At 39.9% G+C, this 13,814-nt stretch overlaps 3 protein-coding genes across 4 annotated transcripts; 1 reads left to right on the top strand and 2 right to left on the bottom strand.

Moving 5' to 3' along the window:
- The first annotated feature begins 178 nt into the window (after positions 1 to 178).
- fam3c (FAM3 metabolism regulating signaling molecule C) lies at positions 179 to 3,199 on the top strand. 2 transcript variants are annotated; one of them, XM_077710116.1, is made up of 10 exons: positions 179 to 309; positions 959 to 996; positions 1,098 to 1,193; positions 1,272 to 1,298; positions 1,371 to 1,491; positions 1,615 to 1,673; positions 1,768 to 1,818; positions 1,883 to 1,967; positions 2,048 to 2,174; positions 2,784 to 3,199. In XM_077710116.1, the coding sequence occupies exons 2-10, from the start codon at positions 978 to 980 to the stop codon at positions 2,871 to 2,873; spliced, it is 675 nt and encodes a 224-aa protein (XP_077566242.1). In that variant the 5' UTR covers positions 179 to 309; positions 959 to 977; the 3' UTR covers positions 2,874 to 3,199. The 2 variants fall into 2 exon arrangements, with proteins under 2 accessions (XP_077566242.1, XP_077566243.1); XM_077710117.1 differs by having other exon boundaries at positions 250 to 309; positions 944 to 996.
- Positions 3,200 to 3,679: 480 nt separating this feature from the next.
- def6c (DEF6 guanine nucleotide exchange factor c) lies at positions 3,680 to 9,128 on the bottom strand. Its single transcript, XM_077710105.1, has 12 exons — positions 8,755 to 9,128; positions 7,600 to 7,740; positions 7,343 to 7,528; positions 6,469 to 6,699; positions 6,250 to 6,396; positions 6,078 to 6,186; positions 5,490 to 5,704; positions 4,704 to 4,811; positions 4,476 to 4,642; positions 4,212 to 4,413; positions 4,061 to 4,151; positions 3,680 to 4,001 (listed from the first exon to the last, which is right to left on the bottom strand). Exons 1-12 carry the CDS (start codon positions 8,848 to 8,850, stop codon positions 3,790 to 3,792), a joined length of 1,905 nt encoding a protein of 634 aa, XP_077566231.1. The 5' UTR covers positions 8,851 to 9,128; the 3' UTR covers positions 3,680 to 3,789.
- Positions 8,823 to 13,809, bottom strand: LOC144181584 (uncharacterized). Its single transcript, XM_077710161.1, has 6 exons — positions 13,801 to 13,809; positions 13,509 to 13,601; positions 13,200 to 13,310; positions 13,005 to 13,122; positions 12,437 to 12,917; positions 8,823 to 8,962 (listed from the first exon to the last, which is right to left on the bottom strand). The coding sequence occupies exons 1-6, from the start codon at positions 13,807 to 13,809 to the stop codon at positions 8,899 to 8,901; spliced, it is 876 nt and encodes a 291-aa protein (XP_077566287.1). The 3' UTR covers positions 8,823 to 8,898.
- Between the last annotated feature and the right edge of the window lie 5 nt (positions 13,810 to 13,814).

The raw sequence follows: 13,814 nt of genomic DNA, 5'->3' as shown, positions 1-13,814 counted from the left end.
CGGAAGTAAGAAAGACTGTTAACTACTTTGAGAAGATGTCTCACTACAATGCAGAGAATACATTCCATCACAACAATAAAATTCAAGATAAAAACCCAAACTTGTCTTTTATAACAGTAACGTGTTAGTTGGTCTGTGTTTTTACTTTATTTGTATTTTTCAACAAATTAATAAACTGCCGGTATCAACCGTTTTGTAACTGCCAAATTGAGTCAGAAGAAGCGCTCTGTCATACGAGAGGATCTTGGGTGTCACTTCTGGACTCGAAACTGAACGTCTGCATGTCACAGTGATTATTTTGTCTTACTGGTAAGTCTACTTCACATCAATCCATCGGTTATCCGTACATTTTCTAGCGACGACTTCAATCCGACACAAAAAACCAATAATAACCTCATACAATCAAACTATGATCTAGGAAGATAACCACATTTTACTCACTAAAAATCCTTTTTTAACTGTACACAATATCCATCCTCCTTCCTTCCTTCTTTTCTACTGACATCGAATCTAATGCTGTCCTGTTGTAATTCTGTCATACGTTTTTATTCAATTTAGTGCTGAAAATGTTTGTTGCCAGTTGTGACAGATTTGCTTGCTTTGGAGTTGTCTGACTTTTCTTAATGATGACCAGCTCCAGATAGTTTGGCCCGCCTACTCCATCACCAGCCAATCAAATTTGGCGAAAGCGATGACGTATCCCCACGCCAGCAAGAAGGCAATAACGTATCCCTACACTTGGGACAAGGCAGTGTGGTGTTGCCAACTCGAAATCTAATTGGTTAAAGCAAGTCTTATCGATGCTTGTTTAATGCAGCAGAGCCTGCAGAACTTATTATGATACAAAAACTTTGTAGGACAGTTTTCCCACTGCAAATCGGAAAATTAAAACACCGGTTGAATGTTAAAATTATTTCGAAAATGACTGTTTTTATAGATTCAGGTGTGTGTGTTTCAGGTTGGCCCGAAATTGGCTTATGATGGTGCGGTTTGGAGGTAAAAGCCCAATAAATTAGTTTTTTTTTCTTCCAATTCTGGGATTCCTGCTTTTCGGGGGAAAGACACTAACCATGAACCAAATGGGTTTCTTACCTCAGGTATTTTGAAGTTGGCAGCACTTCTCTCTGCATTAATTGTTGTCATTTATCTGGTGCTCCATTTTCTGGAGATAAAAGTGGCGTTCTGGCTGAAAAGTGAGTAATAAAAAAAACAGTAAAATTCTCCATACATCACTATAATGATCTCTTGTTTATTTATCTTTGTCTTTTTAGATGAATTGGTCCTAGTGAATGAAGAGGGTAAATATATCTTGTATAATTAAACTGCTATGATTTTTGAACACTAAAATAATAACTTATCATCACACACAGCCAAACCTGTTCAACATAAATGTGGGCTTTCCAAGGCGTGTCCCGAAAATCATTTTGCCTTCAAGATGGCAAGTGGTGCGGCTAGCGTAGTTGGACCCAAAATGTGCCTGGAGGACAAAATGTACGAAATTATAACTCGTTATTGATCAAAAAATCCAATGACTGTCTTTAGAATTGATTTAGTTTGAAAAAGCAAGATTTTTATCAAACAATAGCCTTGCAAATTGTAGAATTTTTGTTACAGGCTCATGAGTGCAGTGAAAAACAACGTGGGACGAGGAATCAACATCGCACTTGTCAATGGTGACGCTACATATTTGGCTTCAAATCCAAAATAATACCACATTTGTCCGCAATGGTGAATAGGCCATTGAAAAATGTCATTGTTGCGACATAGGACGAACAGGAGAACTGTACAAGACTGACTCCTTTGACATGTGGGCAGGAAGTGAGTGTCTTATTTTTAAGATAAAAGCGTCAGCACAGAATAGTGTAAATACATTCCGTCCTAGACGTGGCTCCCCTCATTCAATTCCTGAAAGCAATCGAGCATGGGACAGTGGTCATGATGGCCTCCTTTGACGATCCTGCCTCTAAGTATAAGCCCATTCCTACTTTATCATTACATGCATAAATTGCCGTTTTTATCAGATAGAATTTTCCTCATTTTTTTCCAGACTTAACGACGAAGCGCGGAAGCTAATCGCCGACCTGGGAAGCTCCATCATCAACAAATTAGGCTTTCGGGATAACTGGATCTTCGTAGGAGGGAAAGGGATCAAGACCAAGAGTCCTTTTGAGCAGGTGCAGTGCTTTGAGCTCTTGTCTCGTGGTTGGAACACACCGTGACCGGACGTTTGGTCGCCGGTCTTTTGGTTACCGGTCAAATGGTGACAGAGTTTACTGTTGGAAACCAGCTCTCAAAATTATATTCATGAGAGAGAGTTTAATATCTAAAAGAGAAGTTTAATATCTGAAAGAGAAGTTTAATATCTAAGTAGTTTAATATCTAAGTAGTTTAATATCTAAGTAGTTTAATATCTAAGTAGTTTAATAAGTAGTTTAATATCTAAGTAGTTTAATAAGTAGTTTAATATCTAAGTACTGTTTAATATCTAAGTACTGTTTAATATCGAAGTACTGTTTAATATCTTAGGTACTGTTGGTTTAATATCTAAATATCTACTGTTTTCAACAGCACTTACATATTAAACACTACTTAGATATTAAATTCTCTCTCTCATGAATATAATTTTGAGTGCTGGTTTCAACAGTAAACTCTGTCACCATTTGACCGGCGACCAAAAGTCCGAGTACCGGAACACACTATCCTTAGAGTTTAAAAGCAAAGATGTGCAGTAAAGACACTGTGGTCAATCTGATAGTTATTTTTCCTGTTTCCTTTGGCGGCAGCACATCAAGAACAACGCAGAAACCAACAAGTTCGAAGGCTGGCCCGAAGTCCTGGAGATGGAAGGCTGCGTACCACGGAGGGAAGACTGACTCCGTCCGTCTCATGCAAACCATTCGAGCCTTTTTGCCGTTGACAATCTTCCAAAGAGCTCACAGTGGAAACACCTAGATGGCGCTCAACCATACAAAGGAACGGATTTATAAGCTGGAATACCGTCAAACCTTAATGTAGTTGTATTATTAATATTATTACTATTTTTTACAATTGGACTGTCTGTTCAGCCTGCTAACCCATTTTCTCTGAACTGAAGTATATCAACGCCACTGTGAACTATGTAAATATATTTTGTTATGAAGAGATGAAATGTATTCTATGCGCATTTTTTCTTGCTGGATTAAAAATTCTTGGGTAATTATCTCTATCTCAAAGCTTTACTAAGTACTGTTTAATATCCAAGTACTTTTTAATATCTAAGTACTGTTTAATATCCAAGTACTGTTTAATGTCTAAGTACTGTTTAATATCTAAGTACTGTTTAATATCAAAGTACTGTTTAATATCAAAGTACTGTTTAATATTTAAGTACTGTTTAATATCTAAGTAGTTTAATATCTAAGTACTGTTTAATATCCAAGTACTGTTTAATATCTAAGTACTGTTTAATATCTAAGTACTGTTTAATATCTAAATACTGTTGAAACCAGCTCTCAAAATTATATTCATGAGAGTTTAATATCTAAATATTTACTGTTTTCAACAGTACTTAGATATTAAAAATACTTAGATATTAAAAAATACTTAGATATTAAACTGTCTCTTAGATATGAAACTCTTTGATATGAAAATGATTTGTTTTATCTGGTGGTTGTTGCATTGATTTTTAAGAGTTATATTATTTCCCATTAATTTATTTCTCCAAAATAATTAAGAATTCCTTTTAGTCAAAACAGCTCTTTCCATGACATCACTCACTGTACATACTGGCAACCACACATTTTATGTGATTCATAGAGTTCCATTGGAGGTTTGTCCCACCTCCTCCGAGTCGTGGGAAAGGTTGGACGCCTCCCCATGTTCTTCTGGCACGTCCTGGTATTCATCTGGCGCATGGTTGTTGTGGACACTCAGTATCTTGAACTTGGAAATGAACTCATTGCTTGCCAGGGCGCCCTCTGTCTTCGGGCACGAATATTTGGTGGAACCACGTTCCATACGATCTACAAGAATTAATCAATTAGAAGCTAAACTTGATAAATTTGAGTTGAATTCACGTCACCTCCAGGGCCAATGGGCTTCATCAGGCGGTTCAGCTGGACGTTCCAATGGCGGACATGTTGACTGGCGTTCCTCAGCTTCATTTGCACTTCCTAGAAGATCAACTTCAAGTTCAGGAAGCTGTTAAATCCTAAACCGAAAAATGTTCTGACCTCCAAATGTTGATGACTCCTCTGCCGCGAGGCCTGCAGATCTTGAAGCTCCCGTGAGGCCGAGTCAAGGGCGCCGATGTCGGGGTCCAAGTCCTCGTCGTCCTCGTCAACGTCCTCGCCTGAGTTGAGGATGCACAGAAGCCGTTGCTGCTCTCTGAGAATCCGGAACTGTTGCTTTTTCTCCTCCTCGGCATCCAATAGCCTGGATTCAAAGAGGAAACTATTTGCTCCACAAAGCCGACTCTAATGGAAGTCCAATCAGACCTCTCCAGCTCCTGCCTGGCCCGTTCTTCCTCCAGTCGTGCCTGAATCTCCATGTTGAGGGCGGCTTCCATTCTACGTTGTGTGACCTCCAACTCTTGTATCCTCTGGCGCTGTTGCTCGGTTTCCTTGGCTCGCTCCTGCATCTCCGCTCTCATGCTCTCCCTCATCTGACCAAGTGGATTATTTTTCAATTCAGAGTACACGGTAGACAATCGACCCGGGTCTGACCATTTGTGCTTCTTCCAATTGTCGCTCCAGCTCCATCTGCACCTCCCTTTGGTTCCTTTTTTCTCGCTCATCCGCCTCCCGCCGCCGACTTTCCAATTCTCGTGCGTGCTGCCAGAAGACACCAACAAATTTTTTAAATCTGTCCTATTAATCCTTTCAGGCAGTGGTCATCACCATTTTACTCACTGTGGACCAGTAAAGCTCTTTCTATTTTCGGTGCTCGGATGTTTGGTCGCCAGTCCTTTGGTCGCCGGTCAAATGGTGACAGAGAGTTTACTGTTGAAACCAGCTCTCAAAATTAGATTCATGAGAGAGTTTAATATCTAAGGGAGAGAGTTTAATATCTAAGTACTGCTGAAAACAGTAGATATTTAGATATTATACTCTCATGAATATAATTTTGAGAGCTGGTTACAACAGTACTTGGAATATTAAACAGTACTTAGATATTAAACAGTACATAGATATTAAACAGTACTTAGATATTAAACAGTACTTAGACATTAAACAGTACTTAGACATTACACTCTCTCTTAAATATTAAACTTTCTCTTAAATATTAAACTTTCTCTTAAATATTAAACTCTCTCTTAAATATTAAACTCTCTCTTAAATATTAAACTCTCTCTTAGATATTAAACTCTCTCTCATGAATATAATTTTGAGGGCTGGTTTCAACAGTAAACTCCTTGTCACCATTTGACCGGCGACCAAACGTCCGAGCACCGTCAACGGGATCCCATTAATAGGAAAGAAAGCAAAAAAGATAGTCCAGGTCTGACCTACCTGTATGATACTCTCGATCTCCAGGTCTTGACGCTCCTTGTCAGTCCGTTCCACCTCCAGTGTGCTCGAGTCCTCCGATTGGCTGCTGTAGCTGCTCCGGGCACTGCAACTACGCTCCCGTTGGCTGTGTTCCCTCTGAACCCGCCTCTTGGCCTTCAGCTCGCGGTGTAGTGACGGCTTGCCCTCGCTCTGCAGCCGTAAGGCCGTTTGCACGGCTGGACGTGGCCATATTCAGTAATTTTGCAGCAATATACAATATGGTATCCAACCATTACAATATAATCGGTTTTGTTTCCGTTGCCTTTTTAAAAACGTGTTTTTAGTGCATGCATGTTTAAGCTGGTTTATTTTTGCCATGCATGGCTGCATCTAAAAAAACGTTGCGTCCTTTGTGTGTTTAAAATTCAGAAATAACACTCGTTACTGACACTGCGGCTAAAAATACCATGCGCCGTATAGTCGTAAAAATACGTTAGGTACTTTCTATTCAAATGAGTATGTGGTAACACAATAGATATATATATATATATATATTTTTTTTTTTTACTACAATCCTGCTTCACCCATACAAGAAAAAGATTTACCAACCTTGCGTCCATTCGACTTTCTGTATTTGGTCTGAAGCGCTCATTTCAAATGTCTTGTTGTGAGTTTTTATGCAAAACAAGCAACGTTTTCCATCTCTGTCCGGAATAGGCTAGAATAAAGGCAAAATTGTCAACTAAAATGCAGTTTGCTGGAATCCCTTATCCTAACTGACCTCAACGACGCAAGTCTTGTCCAATGGGAACTCCCCACGTTTGTCTTTCAGGTCCTCGGTGACGTAATACGCCATGGAGGACGGCTTGAGTACAAACCAGCGCTCCGTCCAATTCCGCCGCACGTGTCCTTTTTTCCACATGTAGCCCTGCCATCGTCTAGTCACATTTTAGATAAGAAAATAAAACAAAAAAGACCGAACATGGGACGGTTAACCAACCCGTTTCAGGACGTTGTGGTACATTTCCAGGAAGACCGCATGCAAGGCCAGGGGGAAGCTCTCCACACTGGACACCCACAACAGGCGTCCGGCATCTACATGCTCCAAGAAGCTCCAGATTGACATGCCAGTCTCTTGCAGCGCAGGATTCTGGGATATCAAGTCCTCTAAGGGTTTGCCGTCCCATTCCTGGCTCATGGCACTGCAGATTTTCTTGAGAAGATACTCCACCTGATCATCAGTAGGAGTATGAATTAAAATTAATTGATTACTCTCTCCATTTAAACTGTGATGGCCGGCAGCGAATAACTATCTATAACTATCAAAGACTGAACTCTGGACTACTAAACCTGTGGCCTGTTTTTCTCGTGACCAGACGTTTCGTCGCCGGTCTTTTGGTCCCTTTTGGTCGCCGGTCAAATGGTGATAGAGAGTTTACTGTTGAAATACTGTTTAATATCTAAGTACTGTTTAATATCTAAGTACTGTTTATTATCTAAGTACTGTTTAATATCTAAGTACTGTTTAATATCTAAGTACTGTTTAATATCTAAGTACTGTTTAATATCTAAGTACTGTTTATTATCTAAGTACTGTTTAATATCTAAGTACTGTTTAATATCTAAGTACTGTTTAATATCTAAGTACTGTTGAAACCGGCTCTCAAAATGATATTCATGAGAGTTTAATATCTAAATATTTACTGTTTTCAAAAGTACTTAGATATTAAACAGTACTTAGATATATTAGACTCTTTCTCTTAGATATTAAATTTGAGAGCTGGTTTCAACAATAAACTCTCTGTCACCATTTGACCGGCGACCAAAAGACCGGCGACCAAAAGTCCGAGCACCGTTTTCTGGTTCTAATTTACCTCCTCCGGTATCATAACCAGCGGGTAGCAGTCCTCTGAGAGAAGGTTGAAGAGGCAGAAGAGCTTGAAGCAGTTCCTCTCAGACAGCGATGCCCCCTCGGACGGTGGCCCCTTGCGGTTCTTCTTCATGGTCATGGTCCAGCACAGATCATCAAATTTCTCCTTCTCAAATGTCCCTTCCTTCACCTGTGACGTGACACTTTGTATTAGATACAACATGGTGCAGAGGAACACCCATTTTTTTTCCGTGACTGAACCTTATCCAGGATGTATTTATTGAGGTACGGCATATAGCCATGGTTGGACACGGGCCCATCATCGTCGTCCTGGAAATGCTCCTCCAAGGCCACCGGGTCATGTGGGATGTTCAGAACCGTGTACAGGTTGTGGGAAAGGACCTTGACAAATGACAAGTAAAGTTGGTCAACTGCAGGTCTCCAAAATAGAGATGAATACTGTATTTACTTGCATATAAGCCGCACCCTTATAGTTGCCTTAAAATGGTTGAATTTTACAATTTCTCGCGTATAAGCCGTCCTTAAAAATTATATTCATGAGAGTTTAATATCTAAATATCTACTGTTGAAAACAGTTTAATATCAAAGTACTGTTTAATATCTAAGTATTGTTTAATATCTTAGTACTGTTTAATATCTAAGTGTTGTTTACTATCTAAGTACTGTTTAATATCCAAATACTGTTGAAAACAGTACATATTTAGATATTAACCTCTCTCATGAATATAATTTTGAGAGTTGGTTTCAACAGTACTTAGATATTAAACAGTACTTCGGTATAAAACTACTCTCTTAGATATTAAACTCTCTTTCATAAATATAATTTTGAGAGCTGGTTCCAACAGTAAACTCTCTGTCACCAATTGACCGGCGACCAAAAGACCGGCGACCAAGCGTCCGAGCACTCAGCCAATGAGTTAACATATTAGAAACATTTTCCCTGGATTAGTACAATAATGCTGCAATATGACAATAATACTTTATGTCATCAAGCTTTACAAGATAATTGACAAACTTGGCTTTTCGGCCCTCCAAGAAAAAATAGTTTGGACACCCCTAATCTAGAGCTTTCTGTGAAGACATGCCAACATAAACTGAAAAAAAAATAAAGGTAAAACACATGCACGTATCTATTTGCAGGAGCTAACAGTGATTACAACATGTCAGAACAGCTTCCAACAAGTTCCCTAGATTCTTTTCAACCTAGCCAAGCTTCGACTCAACAACAAGCAGGAAAGCATTCAAAAACTAACACGTTTAAAAGTCCCATTGGTGTAAAACCTTTGGACTTCAGATAACACCACAGAGGAATAAAAAGTGTGAAAAGCAAAGAGAGAAAAAAACCACAGGGATGCCCTTTGCTCTCTTCCATTGACTCTCAATGAAAGCACTTACCTTCAGTTGAGATTTGGATACTTTTCCACATTTCTCCACATCAAGTGAAGTGAAGGCATACCAGATGGATTTGAGTAGTTCTGATTTGAAGTCCATGTTTTATTTTTTTGTTCTCCCTGTGGCTGACAAAAGCACCAACGCCGCTCAGCTGGGTGACATCTCGTCCCGTGGTAAGAGTGGAATGTGGGCCAGGCGGCGTTCACACAGGCTGGGGAGGAAAGAGCAAAAACATGTCAGTAGTAGATGTGGACTGGACTTGGTGAAACCTTTGTATTGCTCCAATAAACACTCCCTTCCCCAAAAATTTAATTTTCTACTTTGTACGTGATAATACAAATTAAAAGTAGGGACTACTTTCAGGCTGGATTGCTTAAATTCCTTAAAGTCTTAACACCAATGCAATTAAGAGGATTTGAAAGCCACGCCTATATTTGGTGATGTCATTGTTGAAGCTCATTGGTTGACATTAACGGGAATAAGTGTATAAAGTCCAGGGGTCGAGAAGAAAGCCACAAACAATTCATTTTTTTCAATGTTATTGTCTTGTGAGCCATGCAATGAATTTAAAAGTCAAAATACATACATGTAAAAGAGTGTCTTTTCAATTTTTTTTTGTAATTTCATCACTTTTAAAGTCAGATTAAGGTCAAACAAGGCCAGCGCAGTGAAGCGCAAGCCTGGTTAGGCAGACTGGAATGTAGGCTAATCAATAGCATAATTAGGTCCTGAAAATGGAGCGCTTATTATAGGAGTTAAGAGCCAAAAACTTGTAGATTCCAACGATGATGTGCTGTTGGAATCATTTTTGGTCGTAATTACTGTTTAATATGTAAGTACTGTTTAATATCTAAGTACCGTTTAATATATAAGTACTTTTTAATATCTAAGTACTGTTTAATATGTAAGTACTTTTTTAATATCTAAGTACTGTTTAATATGTAAGTACTGTTTAATATCTAAGTACTGTTTAATATGTAAGTACTGTTTAATATGTAAGTACTGTTTAATATCTAAGTACTGTTTAATATCTAAGTACTGTTTAATATCTAAGTACTCTCTGGAAGCAGTGCAGCCAAACAGAAAAGCAATGAAAGGAAGCAAACAGACAATTTGGAATTATTATTGAAGTATTGATGGACAAAATATAATATATAATTCAGATATTTCTTAGGCCAACAGAGAAGGCCTTGAAGGCCCTGACTGCCCGCCACTGAGTGACATTATAAGTGCTGGTACGAAACTATTATTGGTATTGGTGTAAGACTAACTGTCATGACATAAGATTAGTGGTCAATATCATTCAACACTACAACAAATGTTTTTTTTTGAAAGATAATTTTATTTAAACAAATGAAATACAGTACAATGGCTTTTAAACATCACTATGATGTAGGCTGGGCTAATTCTTCCTCCTTGTGTGTCTCCAAGTGTTTTTTGAGTTTAGCCTTGGATGAAAATATCTTGTTACAATGCCTACAATTGGACTCAGCTGGCTTAATTCCCGAATGACAACGATTGTGCCACGACAGTTCGGACGAGCTCTTGAACTTGCGTGGACAAACCGTGCAAGAATACGGCCGTTCGCCCGTATGGACGCGCTGGTGCAGTCGTGCCTCTACGAGAGTCAGAAAAGACTTGTCGCAATAGCCACAAGGGAATGGTCTCTCCCCCGTGTGGATTAAATGGTGTCGGGATAGAGCGGAAGGTTTGGAAAAGCCTTTTCCGCAATAGGTGCAAGGATAAGGACGTGAGCCGGCGTGCGACAACAGATGCTTTTTTAGCGACGTCTTAGTTTTGAAGCATTTGTCGCATTGCGGACAGGCAAAGGGTCGGTCGTCAACATGCGATCGATGATGTTTGTAGAGCTCGCCTTGTGAAAGGAAGGCTTTCCCGCATTGTGAGCAGAGGAATGGTTTCTCTCCTGTGTGCATCCTCTCATGGCGGGCTAACACTGACGCCAGGGTGAAGGTTTTATCGCAGTGTACGCATCGGAAAGGCCGTTCACCCGTGTGTACGCGCATATGCCGGGCTAGCATGAAGCGTAGTAAGAAGCTTTTACCGCATTGGCTGCAAACGTGGGGGCGTTCACCGGTATGGACGGATAAGTGCCTTTTTACGTCGGATCTACGGGTGTATGTCTTTTCGCAATGTGGACATTTGAATTGCTGCCTTGCTAAATGTGTTTGACGATGTAGTGAGCGTGCCGTTAGGGAGTCGAAGGCTTCGTCACAAATCGGGCAGACATAGCGTTTGGCAACGTGCGATTTGCGGTGTTCTTGTAGCTCGGCGGTTGTGTCGAACCCGTGGCCGCAAATGAAGCAAATAGGCGATGGTTGGGCGTCTTCTGAGCGGCAGGATTTGTGGTGGGCGGTTAAAGCACGCAAGTGGGGGAAGGAGGTATTGCAGGTGGAACAAGTGAATGAGACTATGGCGCCGTGAGACTTTTTACGGTGTTTGGCGAGATCCCATGAGTGTTGGAAGGTGGATTTGCACTGTGTGCAGTGGAAGGGGCGTTCGCCCGTGTGGGTCATTTGGTGGCGAAGAACGTCCGATGTGCGGGTGAATGTGCGGCTGCAGGTTTGGCAGGTTAGGGATTTTTGCTTGCCAGTGGTAGGGCTGTCATCAATGGCAGTGGATTGGTCAGTGTTTTCTTCTTTGGGGAGGAGCTTTATGGATGTGAATATTTGGTCGTTTTCATCGGGAGTTGGCGACTTCTTGGAATTCCATAGTTTTTGGTAATCTGTGGTGAGAATAGTTTGAGTGTGGAAGTGTGGGAGGTCGGCGTCGACCGGTTGGTAGAAAGGACACTGTGAGCACACAAAGAGGATGGATGTCTTCTTGTTGGGATTGTCCTCATGCGAATCTGTCTTTGTGATTGCAGATGAGTTGAGTTGTTGATCGGTGACGGCGCTGCAGCAAATAAGAATATTTTGGCAATCTGTGTACCCCCAATTCATGGCAACAAAGTTTGACCGGACGTCTGGTCGCCGGTCAAATGGTGACAGAGAGTTTACTGTTGAAACCAGCTCTCAAAATTATATTCATGAGAGAGAGTTTAATATCTAAGTATTGTTTAATATCCAAATACTGTTTAATATCTAAGTAATTTTTAATATCCAAGTACCGTTTAATATCGAAGTACTGTTAAATGACTAAGTACTGTTTAATATCAAAGTACTGTTTAACATCTAAGTACTGTTTAACATCTAAGTACTGTTTAATATCTAAGTACTGTTTAACATCTAAGTACTGTTTAACATCTAAGTACTGTTTAACATCTAAATACTGTTTAATATTTAAGTACTGTTTAATATCCAAGTACTGTTTAATATCCAAGTACTTTTTAATATCCAAGTACTGTTTAATATCCAAGTACTGTTTAATATTTAAGTACTGTTCAATATCTAAGTACTGTTCAATATCTAAGTACTGTTTAATATCTAAGTACTGTTCAATATCTAAGTACAGTTTAATATCTAAGTACAGTTTAATATCTAAGTACTGTTGAAACCAGCTCTCAAAATGATATTCATGAGAGTTTAATATCTAAATATCAACAGTACTGAGATATTAAACTCTTTGTCATGAATATAATTTTGAGAGCTGGTTTCAACAGTAAACTCCGTCACCATTTGACCGGCGACCAAACGTCCGAGCACCATGGCAAAGTCTTAAAACATACCTGTTAAATTCACACAAGATGTCTGAGCTGTCCATCGATGCAATGGACGAGCTGTGGTTTTCATAGAAAACAAATTCTGTTTCAAGAGACGTTGCCTCCTCTTCTGTGCCGTCATCTCTGACTTCCTCAAAGATCTCCCGATTGCTCATCTGACAGTTCGTTTCTGTGTCTTTTGCCACAAAATCTTCGCTACATTCGATAGTTTCGGTCAGCATCTCAAACGCTTCGACCGCATCGCTCTGGTTAGTCACCAGGTCCTCATCACTGGGGAAACCTGGATCATCTTTAGCCGTGTCTTGGACCTCAACCTCTGCATAGACTGTCACGAACCTGTACTCCTCGGACCCGGCAATGGTCATAGGGCAGTGGTTGTCATCGTACCGGTAAATAGACTCCGCAACTTCGGAAAGGTCCGGTTTATGAGATGGCGGGATGGACAAGGCGGACATGATGCAGTTACCAATGCTGGATGAGGGACCGTCTGGAAGAAGAAGAATGAGTTGAACATAAGCAAGAAGCTGCAAAAACAGTTAAAACTAACAGGACTACTATTCTCAAATGTACTAACGTTGCATTTTTAAAAGTCGAGCAGCCTTGCAGTTCTCAAAGATTAAAGCCAACTCTTCTGTCTTGGATTGGACGCACTGGTCCCAAAGTTGTGGCATTGAGCTTAGCCAAGCGGCTGTCTGTAAACAAAGTACAACCTGGTGAATTTCCAATCCATTACTACTAGTACAATACAAGAATACCATGAGAAGAATACCTGTTTGAGGTCAGGTACAGGGAAAAGCTTCTCCAGTTTTGACAACAGCTCCCAAAGCAACGCCTGTATGGCTGTGTCATACTTTTCACCATATTCTACCGGGAAGATGGCCTACAAAAATACATTTATTTACAAAAAACGGCTTCAATTTAGCGGGTATAGGTCATAGGTGGGCAAACTTTTCAGCCCGGAGGCCACATTGACTTTAAAAATTTTACAGATGGGCCGGGTCAGTACAAGATATGATACATATAAAAAAGTGCATCCGTTAACAGTACATATGAAACATAAACAGAAAAAAAACTGTACCTGAAAGAAGTAAGCTCGCTCAGACGGATCTTTTAGGAGACTCTGAACCAAAGCCACAAAAGTGCATTCTGCATTTTTCACTTCAACATCGTTCTGCCGACACAAATTAATTAAAATAAGATGGTGATGAAGTGAAGTGACATTTAATAGAATGGATAGAATTGTGTACAGTTAAAAAAAGGATTTTTGGTGAGTAAAATATGGCTATATTGCTACATATTTCAATTGTATGAGGTTATTATTGATTATTTTTTTGTGTGGCAAGGTTTTATAGCCATAAAATAGTTATTGCTGAAGGCATCACTA

The sequence above is a fragment of the Stigmatopora nigra genome, chromosome 23, assembly GCF_051989575.1.
Source record: "Stigmatopora nigra isolate UIUO_SnigA chromosome 23, RoL_Snig_1.1, whole genome shotgun sequence".
NCBI lineage: Eukaryota > Metazoa > Chordata > Actinopteri > Syngnathiformes > Syngnathidae > Stigmatopora > Stigmatopora nigra.
Note: the sequence above shows the minus strand (reverse complement) of the source record. Positions and strands in the feature narration are given on the sequence as shown.

What these genes read in the sequence shown, in the direction of transcription:
- LOC144181584 (XM_077710161.1), bottom strand. An exon ending in CTGTACCTGACCTCAAACAG is followed by an intron (nt 13,123 to 13,199) that starts GTATTCTTCTCA and finishes CTTTGTTTACAG; the next exon opens with ACAGCCGCTTGGCTAAGCTC. An exon ending in TCGACTTTTAAAAATGCAAC is followed by an intron (nt 12,918 to 13,004) that starts GTTAGTACATTT and finishes TTCTTCTTCCAG; the next exon opens with ACGGTCCCTCATCCAGCATT.
- def6c (XM_077710105.1), bottom strand. Translation starts at nt 8,850, where the DNA reads ATGGACTTCAAATCAGAACTACTCAAATCCATCTGGTATGCCTTCACT. An exon ending in GCCAGGCAGGAGCTGGAGAG is followed by an intron (nt 4,414 to 4,475) that starts GTCTGATTGGAC and finishes CTTTGAATCCAG; the next exon opens with GCTATTGGATGCCGAGGAGG. An exon ending in GGAGTCATCAACATTTGGAG is followed by an intron (nt 4,152 to 4,211) that starts GTCAGAACATTT and finishes TTGATCTTCTAG; the next exon opens with GAAGTGCAAATGAAGCTGAG.
- fam3c (XM_077710116.1), top strand. An exon ending in AGTGGCGTTCTGGCTGAAAA is followed by an intron (nt 1,194 to 1,271) that starts GTGAGTAATAAA and finishes TTGTCTTTTTAG; the next exon opens with ATGAATTGGTCCTAGTGAAT. An exon ending in TTTGACGATCCTGCCTCTAA is followed by an intron (nt 1,968 to 2,047) that starts GTATAAGCCCAT and finishes ATTTTTTTCCAG; the next exon opens with ACTTAACGACGAAGCGCGGA.